This window comes from Lipophrys pholis (assembly GCF_963383615.2).
Source record: "Lipophrys pholis genome assembly, chromosome: 6".
In the NCBI taxonomy this organism is placed as follows: domain Eukaryota; kingdom Metazoa; phylum Chordata; class Actinopteri; order Blenniiformes; family Blenniidae; genus Lipophrys; species Lipophrys pholis.
Genome location: NC_137629.1, coordinates 28,958,168 through 28,973,548, shown reverse-complemented (window position 1 = coordinate 28,973,548; position 15,381 = coordinate 28,958,168). Strand labels below are relative to the sequence as shown.

General features: G+C 42.9%; 1 protein-coding gene across 1 annotated transcript in view; it reads left to right on the top strand.

The window, feature by feature from the left end:
- Nucleotides 1-234: 234 nt before the first annotated feature.
- dlg3 (discs, large homolog 3) overlaps nt 235-15,381 on the top strand; it is an 87,893-nt gene continuing 72,746 nt past the window's right edge. The window contains exons 1-4 of the mRNA XM_080465599.1: nt 235-519; nt 1,205-1,336; nt 8,359-8,447; nt 13,619-13,720. Coding sequence (XP_080321725.1) covers nt 480-519; nt 1,205-1,336; nt 8,359-8,447; nt 13,619-13,720 — 363 coding nt within the window. The 5' untranslated portion in view covers nt 235-479. The remainder of the gene's footprint in view (nt 520-1,204; nt 1,337-8,358; nt 8,448-13,618; nt 13,721-15,381) is intronic.

Sequence of the window (15,381 nt, the reverse complement as noted above, 5' to 3'; positions counted from 1 at the left end):
ACTGTTGTTAAAAAAACAGAATAACGACCACCATCAATGACGTAACGGAGCACTAAACCATCTCTTGTGCAGATTGCATGCCCCAAAAAAAAAAAAAAAAAGTATGAACGCACGTGCTGCAGCAGCCACATCACAGAGGCGAGGCGTGACTGTGAGGAGGAGGAGGAGGAGGAGGAAGAGGAGGAGGAGGAGGAGGAACATGTCACGCTCTGATCTCTCGTTGCCCTCAAACTTGTGGAAAGTTGAGTGGAAGTAAACAGGCAGTGCCTGTGACATCCAGAGCCGAGTGGGTGTGGAGCCGCAGCTGACCGCCGCAGCGGACTGGGAGTGTCCGTCCCTGCGTCCGCAGTTCAACTCTGGATCTCACTTGTTGTGTGAAGAAGGAGCGACAGACAGTTCAGGCTCCGCAAAACCACCCCGAGATTTAACTTCTCTCGCCACTCTCCTCCCAAAAAAACTAAACAAAACAAATCATTCCTATGACTTTCCGAGTTGGCCACACCATGGTGCACAAATATGGTGAGTACTGTGTCTTCACCTCCCTTTTTTTCTTTTTTTTTTTTAAGTTTCTAGGTCAATGTCAGCTCTTTACTCCATCCATTATTGTGTTTTCTTTTAATTTTCTGTTTGTAAATGTTTTAACTTCCGGGGTTGCAGTTCTCCTGCAGAATGTTTGAGCATCAGGTAGTGAAGTAGTACGTTTTTGTTTTTTTTTGTTGTTTGTTTGTTTTGTTTTTTTGTTTTTTTTTACCTTCATGATGTGCATCATCTCTGAGCTGTGCTGCTCACCACCCACCAGGTTCAACAAGCAGCTGCACAGGCCTGCTGCAGGAGAGAAAGACCTGCTTTAATGTGCTGTGCAGGAGAAAATAAGAAGACGGCACCGCTGATTTAGAATCTGCACAATCTTCAGCTTAGTGTGCCAGGAGTTCTATCAAATCTGCTTTCTCTTTAGGCACTTTATCACTATTTTAAGTTGCATGACATGGTAATTAGTCAAAGCAACATAATTTTTTTTTTTAATTTGTACTTGTCTTACCTATCAGATAAAGCTGTATAGAAAATGCTCTTTTCTACTCACAATCCCAGGAGATGCATATTGATTTAAAAGGCAGTTCACGGCGATGGTATTTAATTTGTGTCCTCGTGTGCCGATTCCCTGCGGTTTGTAGTTCTGATGCTTGCCTTGCTTATTGCGGGACAGACACGGAGAGGGCAGTGGGGCTGCTCAGGCAGTACCAGGCCAACCTGACCAGTCCGCAGGAGCAGGCCTTGAAGACCAGTGTGGGCAAAGTTTCCTCTATCTTGGGCAGCCAGCTGTTTCAAGCCCTACTTGGTAAGAAAAACACTACAAACTTCTTTTTTTCTCTCTCTCTCTCTCTCTCTCTCTCTCTCTCTCTCTCTCTCTCTCTCTCTCTCTCTCTCTTTAAAGAAGGGAGTCTTTCAAAACTCTGCCCTCGAGCCTGAATTACACCAGAGTTGTCACACAGGGTTCACACGCTCGTCTTTTTTAAAAAGAGGAACCGCATTTACCATTTGTTCTTTGTTGTTTGCCACAATATGTTGTCATCTGACCTGTTTTTGTTTTTTTTTTGTTTGTTTTTTTTTCCCTACTGTGCAGTTCGAATAGTTTGATTTGTGTTGTTGGACAACTGGCGACAGGCAGACACAGGATGCAGTCAGGGTCAGGTTGTATTAATTTATATGGGAAGTTAACCAGGTCTAAATATTTTCCAATTATGTCTCATGAAAGAGGTCTTTCAGTCCACCCCACAAAGGTCCGCTGTATGTGCCCCTCTGTAGCATACCCAGATTGTAATGAAATCCCATTAAGGCCTCACAAAACTCCGTCCATCTATAGAGTGAGCGGCTATAAGCCCGGACTTGTCACACCGGTTGAGTACAATTGTTCCCTTGAGTTTGACGAAAGAAAGCGTACAGTTTTTAGTTTTTTTTTGAGGAGCAGCTCAGGAAAAAAAAAAAAATGAAGCTCCTTATTCAGCAACAGTCCAAAAACAAATCCCGACTGGACTAATATCACTAATCCCAAAGTCTGCCTTGAAGTGTACTTTGACTCTGCTTGCAAAACCATCTTCAGAGTCTCTATTATTTGTTGTTCGCGGCTCCACCTTCATGACAGGTTCAGTGTTTTAGAAAAGAGCTGAGGGGAGTTCACGTGAACCTTCCCCGCCGGTCCTTTTTAGAGCAGATAACGCACATTACTTCAGTTTAACCAATGCTTGAGTGGTCCTTCTAATTACCACAACCGTGTTTACAACAATGCCCGCCCTTGGGTTTGCTATTGCTTCTGCTGACCCACTGTTGCTCTTTTGCCTGGGATCTGGGTGGGGGTGGGGGGGTCGGGGGGTCGGGGGGTGGGGGTGCCATGACTCAGTGAGCAGTTAAAGAAATAAGGTATAGCTATTTTTACCAGTGATATACACTGAAAAGCTTTTATAGCACACTTTCCCGTGTGAGGCTGATGGAAGACTGACGCTTAAAAATCAAGATTTATTACACTTCTTCCCTTCATCATAGGTCAGGGAGTCACTGCGGTGACTAATTACCCGTCATTCAAGGTTCATATCTAAAGAGCAAACGTGTATTCGAGTTGACCAAATGCAGTCGAGACTTTTTTTCCCCACTCAGCATTTTATTGGACGTTTCACTGCGAAGCGTTGGTGAATGAATCCGTCTGACCTAACATTTATGCGAAGTGTTGCCCTTCAACTTTCATCCACGTATCAAACACCAGTTCTTATTTGGGCCGTGCTTTAGCCATCGTTTGGACAAGGACGGATGGTTTTGATTAGAGTCTTTATCTTCCCTCGCGCTAAGTTTAGAGTGTGTACATGTTTCTTTATTTGACTCCACATTTAGATTGTTTTCTGATGCAAAAATTGCTCCGTAAATCGAGAATTTAATTAAATTTTTATTTTTTTTAAGCTTTTCAAGTGTCCAGCTTTCAAATCTGAAGGAATGAAGAGGCGGGCCACTTTACTCTCTGTGTGCAGACTGAAATATCTGTTCTTTACCGGACCGGTCATTCAAAACGTACACATCCAGCTCAACGAACAAGCGCGTTGCTGGGGAAAATTCCGCCCGGGCCAAATTTAAAAACATGCAAACGCCACCTAAAGAGAAGTCCCATCATTGCACAAATGTGCCACGCGACTATTGACATCAGCTATAAAGTTCTTTGTTATTTATTGCGGTGAGAGAGACTCAAAGAGGATTAGCTTTCCAAATCAAGAATTCCAAACATTCCTCACCAAGAATGTTCAATCGGGGCCGAGCTCGAGGCGGACAGGAAAATAAATTGCCCCCGGCTGCCAAACAGAGACTTTTTCCACAACTTTCCTTTCTGTGTGGCGCTTCCGTGCAGAGAGCGAGAATAGAAGAAGAAGAAGAAGAAGAAGAGTTTTGTGGTCGGTGTGTTTTTTGGTGCGGGGTTGGTGAGGCTTCGCCCCTCGGTGGACATGTGGTTCTCATCAGGGCAGGCGGCGGGGAAAAGGAGCTGGTTCACAGTGCAGTATAAACATTACTCATCCTCTTATCCTCTCCTGTTGTGTTTGCCTTCAGCTCGGGGGGCCAAGCCAACTGGTTCTGGTAGGACGATTATGCGTCGGTGACCGACTTCCTCCGAGCCGGGCCGTTTGAAGTGAGACACATAGAAAGTAACGGGAATCCGTTGAGACTGCAGTTTATAAGTTTGTGTCTCCTAGCGATCTCTTCTAAACGTGACGCGCCGTGGGGTGTACAGAGGTGTTTGGGTGCCGTGTGGGAAAGCTCAGCGCCGGCCACTTGATTGGACGTCGGCATGGTTGCACAGTCGCGAACAAAGGTTGCCTTAACTGTGCATCTCTCCTTTTGTTCCAGCATTACAAACATGAAGTGGGAGGCGCACGGGGTCGGGAGGGGGGCTTTTTGGGGCACACACACACACACTCACTCAAACTCACACACTGGCCGACATGAATCACAGAAGGCCTGAAATTCCTGGGGAACATTTTATTAAGGCAACGACAACGGGGTGTATTGTTTGCCTTGCCTCAAAATTGTGACCTAGATTTCCGTCAGCATGTCGTCGTATTGAGCTCCGGGTTGCTCATCGTCATGTAAAGAAAGAGGGGCACATTGTTTTTTTGTGTGTGTGTGTGATTCACCCAGGCAGGCAATACAGAGATGACTCCGGCCCAAATGAATCGCCGGCCGACAAAGCGAGAAGGCCCGTAATCCGTCGAACCTGCGCACGGCGTTTGTAGGACTCGGAGAAGGTGCAGGAAAACCTCAGACCAGGCGGTTCAAAAATAGCCCAGTCATGAAAAAAAAAAAAAAAAAAAAAAAGGATCTGCAATAATGCTTCTGAAAGAGACTTCTGACTCAGATTATGTATTTTGCTTCATCGCCAGGAATTTATGTGGTCTGTGAGGGTTTGGAGCGCCTCTGAGATTTTTTGGAAAGTCACAGATGTCAAAAAAAAAAAAAAACTCTCTTTAGTACTTTATGTGACTGTGAATCTTGATCTTGGGAACACTTGTATACGTGATTGAGCACCTTTGTCTGTCTCTGCCAAGAATAGACGAATGACGTAATTAGAAGTGTTAGTTGTGTGAAAACAAACCAGGTGCTCGACATGCAGCCGAAGAGTGAAGAGCCTGTGAAACTTAACTGCATTTACAAGACTTTCATTTACAAGACTTTCATTTACAAGACGAACCAGGCAGCACTTCCACATGAGCAAAGTGTCAAACGCCCGAATGTGCAACGGTTTAAATCCCTTGAAAATAAATGTTTTCACGTTATGACTTGTTGGATCCAGCCTGTAAAACGCAATATAATGTTTTGACAAATTATACGGGTTCAAACTTAATCATTTTTGAAAATTACGGAAGTTGTGCCAAATCATAATTTTATTCACAATTTATAACCTCTCCCCCTCTCCTGCCTCACGATGGTTTGGTCCAATTGGTAGACGACTGTTCTCCAGGAAGTGGCTACTTAATAAAAGCGTAAAACACAAGAACTGTGTCAGACACTTATTAACTTCTACCTTTCAATTGAAATAAAGACAATAACCCTCATATTTTTGATTAATTTCATTACCTCCCGAAATCTTCTGAATCCTCGATTTAGACCTCGGCAGCATTTCAAACACCCAATTGGCTAAAGAGCATCGACGCTTTACAGCAGTTTGGCTTGTTTCACTTATGAGAGACTATTTAGTCCCAAATTTTGACATTAATTTCATGATACTGTGCAAAGTGTTGCTTTTCCGCTTGGATTGCGTCTTTTGAAATACTGCGGTAGATTGGCAATAAGGAGGGTAATTCCTCGCGGGATTAAGGGTTTTTAGTCTGGCGAGGCGTACACGTGTGAGCGCAGGTAGCTTTACTGTTTGTTGCTGCATGCCTGAAAGAGTTTGTGCAAGTGAGGCTGCTCTTTAGTCAGCTGGTCAGTAAACTCCTCTGCCCACACTTGGCTTCACTCCTCCACATTCAGACACAGTGATGAGTCACATGCTCCATTCTTACACTTTTGTTCTCACACTGTCTTGCTGGGACATACCGACTCTTATCTCTCTCCGTCTCTGTCTCAAATGCGCGGGGAAAGCAGATCGTTCTTGGGAGTTTGCGTTTCGGCCAAAGATTACATCGTTAATGGGGAGAGAGACGTTGTAAAGAGTCCGGACTATTCCTGGACGTCCTTCGGGAATATCCATCTTGTCCTGAGAGTGAACTTTGGGGTGGGGGGGTGGTTTGATGAACTCTCCCGCTGCCTCTTTATGTCGACACTGCAGTAACCAGGCCCGTGTTTTACATCAGCACAATTGTCCCAGTGCATTCTCATCAAATGGCTGCCACTCATTAGGTGACCACAGGACATGAGCCAGGACATGAGTGTGGAGGAGAATGCTTGAAAGAAGAGATGAAGACGCTGAGATATCACTCCACCTAATCACAAACTTTCTGAGTATTTTCTAGTTTTGGAATCGGTTCAGTTACAGAGTGTTTCTACACGTTTTGTTTTTTTTGGTTTTATTTTACCACCACCTGAAGAACATGGCTTCCTTTGAGTCTTCACAGAGACAGCTGTGAAAATGCCAGCGGATGCCAGAAGATCTGTTTCGTCAGTCACTTGCTGATCTATACCGAAAATTTAGACTGTTGCCAGGGAGACTTTGCCGTTCTTGTGAGTCAACATTTGAGTTTTGAACACTGTCAAACTGTCTCCTCTGGCAACTTGTACCTTATGATTTTAATATAGAGCACGATGTCAACTGGTCTTTACATGCATGTTACAGATTAATACCGATTTCATTAGATTGGTCAACCTAAATCACCTCTGGTGTTTATAATCTCCAGTCCATTTGGAGCAAGTTGGGATTGACGCCACAGGTCCTCGAGCCAAAATAACTCTGCTTCGCCAAACTTCACCAAACAGCTAATATGTGATAATAGCATTAATAAAATAGATTTTTGTGTCGTCATAGTAAGAAGTGATTAGTATATTGTGTATATTGTATTTACACTCACCAAGTCGCCCAACCAAAGCGTGACCACATGTGTTTATTTACGTTGCTACTGTCCTTTTCTCAATATATTCTAGCTTCATCCTTCCAAAATCAATAAAGATGTTTGTGAACTGAGATCAGTGGAGTCAAATCTTGGTCCTGAAGGGCCCCCGCCTTCATGTTTTAGGAGTGTCCCTGCTCCAACCCACTGATTAAGATGAACAAGATGCTCGTCACTCATCTTAAACATGCACTGAGCTTCCCCAGACCTGGATTTGACACCAGTTGGTTAATTCGTGACTCTAAATTGACCATGGAAGATTCCTTTGTTTGATTTTGGTCTGTATTGAACTGAGAACCTTCCCTAAAGTCTGTGTCCCTTGCTCATTGTTAGCTGGGATAAACACTGTAGTTATGTTGAATACATTTAGTGTTATAGAAATCAGAAGGATGGATGATAATGGCCCGAAGAGCCAACTGGAAGCTGCAGGTCACGTTTACTTCTTTACATCTTTTGGACTGAAAAGAACTACAGACAAGAAAGATAATAAATTTAGCTACAAAAGGACAACGTCAAATAAGCTGGAATAGTTCTTTCAGTTCTTTAGTTCAGGTCCAAATACCTGTGGTAAGCTGCTCTTTGTGTTTGGGACGCTCAATAAACAGTCAATTTGTCAGTCAGGGTGGGGATGTGGACTAACTGGTAAGCTTTGTTCCACAGTTCAGCTCCAGCCCGGTACAATGGCCACGTTACTGCTTTGGCTGCTCCCAACATTAGCCTGCTCTCTGGGTACTTCGCTTTCCTCCCACAGTCCAAAAAACAAACCTTAATTGGTGCTGATAAATTTGCTCGTAGGTGTGAATATGTGTGTGTGTGACTGTCTGTTTCTGTCTTTACCCTGAGATGGTGGTGACCTGTACAGCATCCTGCAACCCTGAATTTAAGCAATTAAAGATGTATTGTTGAATCGCTGACAATTTTTTATTTTTTTTTAAATCCAAAGTACCTCTTCACAAGTATCAGTCAGAATATGAGAGAATGATAGCTTATTTATATGTGTGTCTTTAATGAAGACACATGCGTTTGATACTTTCCCCTTGATAAAAAGAAAACACAGTAAGACAGTATTTTGGAGTAATTTCAAATGCTTTTTATTTATTTATTTTTTAATGACCTATAGTTGGACCAGAGCCAGACCATCAGTTTAAAGGTCTAACAGTACTCGTTTGTGTGGAGGTATTGCAGCAGGGTATGGATGACCTGCTGTTCAACTAGGGGGCAGTGTCCACACTTTTCCTACATGTGTCAAATGACATTTCAAAGCACCAAGCCTGGAGATGACCCGCTGAGTAAATGATGTATAAAGACAATGATGAAGTGAAAGAATAGGAAAACTGAGATGAGTGCTTTTGTTATTGGTACAGTACACAATGTTCAGCTCTGATGGGATATAATGTTTTCCTCTCGGAGACCGAGGCGATGATTTACTCAGCCAGTGCCTGAGTCATGTAGTTCAGCAAGAAGATAAGACGAGCGCCTGCAAATGTGCAGACTAACTTCCATGTAAACAGACGACTCCCACCTCCACGCTGCTACCCGCAGTACAACCCGAGGAGAAGCGAGACGAGTCCCAATGTGCCAGTGATTGATCGGCTTATTCTCTTTACACAACCAAAGCCGCGCGCTTGGGAAGCCTGAGAAGTTGTGAACTTGAAATAGATACGAGATGGTATAAAGTGCTCATATCTGATGTTTCTAATGATTAAAGGAAAAAAATAAATAAAATCATAACTCATGATAGTTTGTTGGATTATTATTATTATTTTTTTTTTTTTTCTCACAGATATTCAAGAGTGTTACGAGGTGACCTTGCAACTGAACACAGAACAAACTGTTGTGAAAGAAGACAGCAGGCAGGATGCGTGGGAGGAGGTAATTTTCCTGCTTCTCATTATATAGATTGGAGGAAATATGCTCTGTGTTTACATTGTTTCTGGTGTGGCACGTGCCGCCGTGTGCTGCACTTCCTCGCCAGCACAGGATGTCATTAAGAGTGTCCGTCGCCCGGCTGCGAGGTAACGCGTTGCCATGAGTCACGGCGGCTGTGGCTCGGACCCGCTGAGCGAGTGTCACGGGGAGATAAAGTTTGAGGGCGGCAGACTCGGTTCCGGGGGAGAAGAGGAAATTAGGAGTCAAAGCAGCACTGATTAGCATTTGCTCATCAGTGCGCTGCTCTTGTAAAGTTTGTCATCACATGGATATTTAGAATATTGCTTCTGTAGGATTCCGCAAGGAACAACTCAAACCCAGTGTGTGTGTTTTTTGTGTGTATTGATGATTGAAAGCGCTCAAACTGCTGATATAAAATCCGCACAGACATTTTTTCTTCCTTGTCCCCCATCTTGTGATATCCTTTGAATGGACTGGGGACTCATTAAGTCTCATTGTCTCGCTTTGGACGCTTCTTGGTACAAGTCAGTACTTTTACTTCAAACATAAGTTTGCATGTTCTCCCAGTGCGTGTATTTAAAAAAAAAGAAAAAAAAAATTCTAAGGTACTCCTGTTTCCTCATTCAGTCCTATGATGGACTGGTGAACTGCCCTGGTTGTAGTTTAGCTTCACTTCTAGTCAGAAGGATGATCAATGGACGTTTAACTGATATCTTTGAATAACCATACATTCTTTTTTGAAATATCATTAAGGTCTGACAGATACTCCAAACAAATGTCCTTATTTCAATTTATTCCTCCATCATCATTTTTTGTCCAGAGCCTAAAATGGAACGCAGCTTGGTGAGCCGCCAGAATCCGCTCATGTGACAGAGCAGCTTCTCAACTTTCATCAGATGAAACTGGAGCTTTGTGCTCCGGTTTTATTATTTGTTTACCAGATTTAGTAGATTTATTCCAGGTGAAGAAGCCCGAGCTGTGGCGCATCGACGTTGTTGTTCAAACCACCGACCTTCTGCCTCCAGAGCCACTTCTTACTGTGATCTGTACCTGCTTTCCACGACCTTAAGCTCAAAGTCATAGGGAGCTCGAGCCGATCACAGCATTTCCCAACCTATCCATAGCTGTGATGTACACAGCAGATTTAGACCATCGCGTGCAAACCCTTTTTCCATTCTTTTTTTTTTGTCTGAGAGGGAAATCGTGCAAATTCATTCCTCACTTGAGATGAAAACTTTAATCTAACATTATTCCTTGATGCTGAACAGCCCCTCCTTCCTCTCAATCACTTAACGTCAGTGGGTTTTTTTCAAATTTATGTAAGTCTAAACCGGATTACATACGCCGAGTCAAAGAGGGGAGCTGCCATGAACTTGTCAGGTACCTGACTGTAAACACGACAACACCAGAGACTCTCTGCGTGTTTTCTGACTTCCCTTCAGCTCAGTAAGGTCATGCAAGCGACATAAGCCTCATTTAAAGGTTTCTCCAGGGATTGGCGAAACCTTTACACAATAATGTCTATTTTTGTCGTTCAAGGTTTAAATGTAATAAATATTTTTTTTTATATCTGACACCTATTTATTGGCAGCAGGTATAATTTTGTTATTCATTTAATTCATCATAGTATAGAGAAGTTACCATTCATAGTGGCAAAAACTCTTTATCCGTTCTGTAATTTAAACTGTATATATTCATATTGAACACATGTTTTTCAACCATTTATCAATTTGGACACTTTAAGTTTAACCTTCAGCTTTAACTACAAATGAATCACTTCTAATGGTCAATAATTGATATTAATAAAATCAGTTTATCATGAGAATTATTTGGTGTATTATATTTCACATTATTAACATGAACAGTTGTTGCACCACTATTGAAATAAAGAAAAAAAAATCACTGACCATTTAATGGCTATTCATTTGAAATAAAACAAATGTGTATAAATAGAAATTAATTTGCCTTTATTTCATATGTTTACACTTGGTAGTTCATCAAATTCAGGTACCAACATCAGCACATATTCAGCTCCGACAGTTGAAAAGGCCCCACCACCCAGTTGTCGGCGTTCACAGGTCGTAACATGGCCGCCTCCAGCGGCGTCATTATGACAAGAGACAAACATCATTGCATGTTTTAACCAAGAACGAGAGATTAAATTACATCCCAGTCACTCGTGGATGCATGTTTAATTGTGATGACCGTTTTAATATATAATCATTTTCAATGTGTCCACGTGACGCACACTGACAATTTTGACTGATTCAGTTTGGTAGAGCGTTGAACATTTAGACATAATTGAATCTCAATTTTGTCAGCCTGCTTCAAAGGCAGAAGCATTCCTTTTAGCTTGTAACTATTATTGAATTTCAAAGCTGAAATCACCTGACTTCAGGCAATAATGACTTGCAAGCCCTGATACTTGCTATGATTTTGAACATGTCCTTGAAAATGTCACAAACCACTTGGTTAATTTAAAAAAAAGAGAAGTGTCCACGACATGGGAATCACTGGATTAGTCAAGCATGGGGAGGTGTTTGTGCAATGCCATGTGTTCAGAGTCTGTCACTCCCAGGGCAGACGACCTAAAAACTGAATTATGAATGTGGCCCGGGCTTCATTCTGCCGTCCTAAGCACCTCCAAGTGCATCCTGTGATCCACCCTGTTCATCTTCCAACTCGGTGCAACGCAGCTCCTGATCCGTCCCCCCATCATTCCCTCTCTGGATCCCAGCTGCTCCCAGCTGGAGGGAGAGCGAGTGATGGGAGGGTGCATCAGCCGCGGTGGGAAGTTTGACAGCGAGCAAGATAGAGAGAGAAAGAGCTGCCTAATGGACACCCAGCGAGGCGCTCATCAGTATTCTGGCCATGCTGTCACCTGAGCGAAGGATGGGAGGGAAACTAAATGAGTCTGCAAATTCCCTGATTTGGTGCAGAGTAGCAGGTGAGAGCGGCGAATACGTAGCCCCTCTGGAAAAATGCTCAAAGGAACCATATGAGGAGAGTCTGTCAGTAGTGGAACTGATGACCTACATTATGTTCACACTGATTGAATTATGTCCCCAAGAAAAATATGACGTCATTTGTTTGATATTAACGTGTGATTATCATGAGATAACTGAAGGACTGCCGGGGCAGCTGAAAACTGAAACGTTCCCTAAGTTTTAAATGTTGCACAGCTTGAAACTATTCATTATTTCACCATACGTCTGCTCACTTTTATATGTAATTCATATGAAAGGGTAAAGGTTGCACTATCACACAGGCATGGGGGAGTCACCTATACTTCTTATCTGGTCCACTCCGCTGTAGAAAACTAAGCAAATATCTGCAAACGTTACATTAATGTTATTTCAAAGTGTTTTTTTTTTTGTTTTTTTTGCCTTCTAGCTCCCTTCCTGTTAGTTATATTGATGCCAGGCGCAGCAGCCTGCATACTCAGAGGTGTGGGTGTATTTATATAAACACTTGTCTTTTCAACTTGAGCAGAAGAGGAGCGTTTCTCTTTAATTTGAAGCAATCGAGTGAGACAGAAAGTGCTGTTTATTGGGAATATTTTTGAGTTGTTTTTTTGGGGTTTTTTTGTGGGGTGAACTTTTTGTACTTTTCACTCCTGACAGGTCGCTTTAAAAGCTGCCCTGCGCTGTCTGTTTGCAGTCTGTTTGGCCCAAACTGTGGTAATTACTCCAGGCACTATGGACTAAATGATGCCTTTAACTACTGTGAAATTCCACATTTGGAGTTTACCTTTATTTCTAATCATGTGTTTCCTACTACCTCTTAAAACGGGTGAAGGCAGGTCACACGGTGGACAGTTTTAACAGTCTCCTCACATAGTCGAGTTTCATTTGTCACCAAAGTTTGTTGCTGCCGCGGCCTGGGAGTGATTCCACAACAAATAATCCCGTGCTTTGCTATCATGTGACGCACTAAGTTGAAGGCACTCCTGGGAAAACTGTTTCACATAAATGACATAAATGAAGTAATTTTTTATTATTTTTTTAACCAACCAAGCATATATTCTCTTCTGTGTTTGCACACTTCAAATACCACCTGTGTTTTACGTTCCTGTCATCATTTTGTGATATTTCTCAAGAGATATTTCACTTGAACTAGTTTTCATGTTATATATTGGATTACTTTATCTGTCTTATCTTTCTGAATATTAAGAAAAAAACAAACAATTTTAACAATACTAAAGGAATAATCACATCTGCATGAACTTGCTTGAATACAAAGAGACCACCTGCAGCTGTATCCTGGTCTTGCTTAGTGACTTTAGAGAGAAGAGGTTGACCCTATTGGTCCTGGGGATCTGGTGCTGGATGTTTTCCAGGTCTTCCGACACACCAGGATGTCATGAAAAGAAGCTCTACAGAAAGGGTGATATCAAACCGCTCATTAAAAACAGGAATATTGGCCGGATTGTGGCCCTTTAGGATTAAGCCCGGCCTTCTCTGTATTCTCAGTCATGTGATGAACTGCTAATTTTCTGTACTTATTTTCCTTTAGCCTGAACTAATGCATAATGGATTAATGATGGAGCTTTTAGTTGCGGGTAGGTGGATATTTATACCTTTAGCTAGTGCCAGGCTAGCTATTCCCACTTGTTTCCCGTCGTTATACTAAGCTACGCCAACCATCTGCTGGCTCCAGTCTCAGGATGAATGTACAGACAAGAAAGCTTTCATACTTACTGCTCCTCACGTTCTGCGGTTTGGATATTCCCGGAAGTATTTCAAACTTTGATAATATTTGGGTGTACGATAGAACAACATTGATGTCAATTAAGGAAACTGAAAAAATACATATAAATAAATCCTTTGTGTGATTTGCAAGGATAAAGATGTAAAGGGGGATTAAAAGTTATGCTTCTTTCTATCCCTTTTCGAACAGGTAAGACACACTGGAAAACCTGGAGTGTGTGAAGTGAGCTCTGGATTTGAATGAGTGTCTCTTTTTTTTTATTCATTCATTTGTTCCGCTTGCTTTTTTTTTGTACATGTTCAGAATGAATAAAGAAATCTGTTTGAAATAAATCCCCTTTAAACAGATTCTAGATTGCAATTTTCTTTTCCTAGAGGAGGAGTAATTTTCTTTATATTACTCGATTCACATTTGTTTTAAAATTATGACTTTGTGTGCTGCAGGATGAGAGCGTGTCCCGGGTGCGAGTCACCAGCCGGAGGAGCCCCCACAAGGTGGAGCGAGTTTCGGGATTGGTGGCTCGATCACATGTCGATGTGCCTCAGGTGGGTGAAGAAAATGGGGTCGGGGGGGGATAAAGTTCCCAACTGATAAGTAAAGATTGTTTGGAAAAACTCCATGGAAAATATTATATTCTTTGTCATTTGAACACCTACATCTATTTTTTTTTTTTTTTTTTTTAAACCAGCATTATGGTTGTATATATTGAATTTTATTGAATTAATGCTGTCGCCATAAGGTGACATGAAGGAGTTAGAATCCTTTGCTTTCTCAAGCAGCCCAGTGCAGGTTGATTAGTATTTGACTAGTTTATTCTTTTTATTTAGATTTGATTGTTGTTCAGTGTTTCTGATTTTGTTGTGTTCCTGTGATACTTCAGCTTTCAGCACCACGTGGGTCTGTTTGCCTTAAATTCTGCATAATCAGCATTCTTAAATGAAACTAGTGAAGTAAATTGCTGCAGATGTCCTAATGGTAACTATCCAATACTGCCAGTGTATTTGTACTGAGGGCAGAAGTAAGGGCGTTACAGTAAGGTATTATTTTATACTGACTATTCTAAACACTGATCATTGCAAGTTAGAACAACAAAACTCCCCTCTGATTGCTGATTAACACTAATGTTTAGTATCCATATGGAATGAATGGGGGGGGGGGGGGTGTTTTTAGTTTTTTTTTCTTTTGAAAAAACAAAAACACGTGAAATGTGCCGTGCTTCTACTCATCTTTTATTACCCCTGGCTAAATGCAGCGGATAAAAATCCTCATGCTAAACGAAGCTAATCGCCTGCTGCCGCTGGCTTTGCGTGTAGCAACTTTTGGCGAGCGAACAGACTCGGCCTGCCTCCCGAAATGTCAAACAGTTTCTTTGAGCGCCGCGACCGGTTCGCTGCGTACGTGAGCACCAAGCCGGGTGCTCCTCGCCTTCCACCGCGGGGATACGTCTCAGTCGGCTGCCATGTTTCCGCTGTTAAAGGCCCTTGTGTTCACATGCGTCCCCCCCCCCCATTACAACACGATCAGTGGCACATGGCAGCACAGTGGCCGCAGGCGTTGGCTTTTCAGCTGAGCCCAGAATTAGTGCAGTGGGTGGGTGGGGACAGGGGAGAGGGGGCGGGCGGATCGGGGGACTGGGAAGGGGTAAAAGCGAGGGCGATGCAGCCTGTGAGCACATGGATTCACTGTGCCCGTGTGATAACGTCTGCGTAAGAATACAGTGACGGTACAGGTCGGCTCTGGTGTGTGAATAATACGGAGCTGTATACTCTATCACATGAAGGAGGGAGGTGATGGAGCTGAGGAGGCGCAGCGCAGTGAAGGGAGGGAGAGAAGGGGGTGTAGAGAAAGAGATATAGTGGGGGAGGCTGGATAGCGAGGGAGGGAGAGAGAGAGAGAGAGAGAAAGCGAGGGAGAGAGCGAGGAAGGCGGCTGAGAGGCGAGGGCCGGTGCAGTGCAGAGCTGGAACGGACACCCAGAGCTCAGCCTTCCTCGGGTTGCCATGGAAACCACATTCCTCCCCCGCCTGCATCCCTACAGACTGCTCTGACTCTCTTCCTCTCTCTATCTATCCATCCTCGCTTCTCTGTTTTTCATCCTCTCTTTTTCATTTCTCTTTTAATTCGTGTCTTTGTTTTTCCTTCTCTCTCTCTCTCTCTCTCTCTCTCTCTCTCTCTCTCTCTCTCTCTCTCTCTCTCTCTCTCTCTCT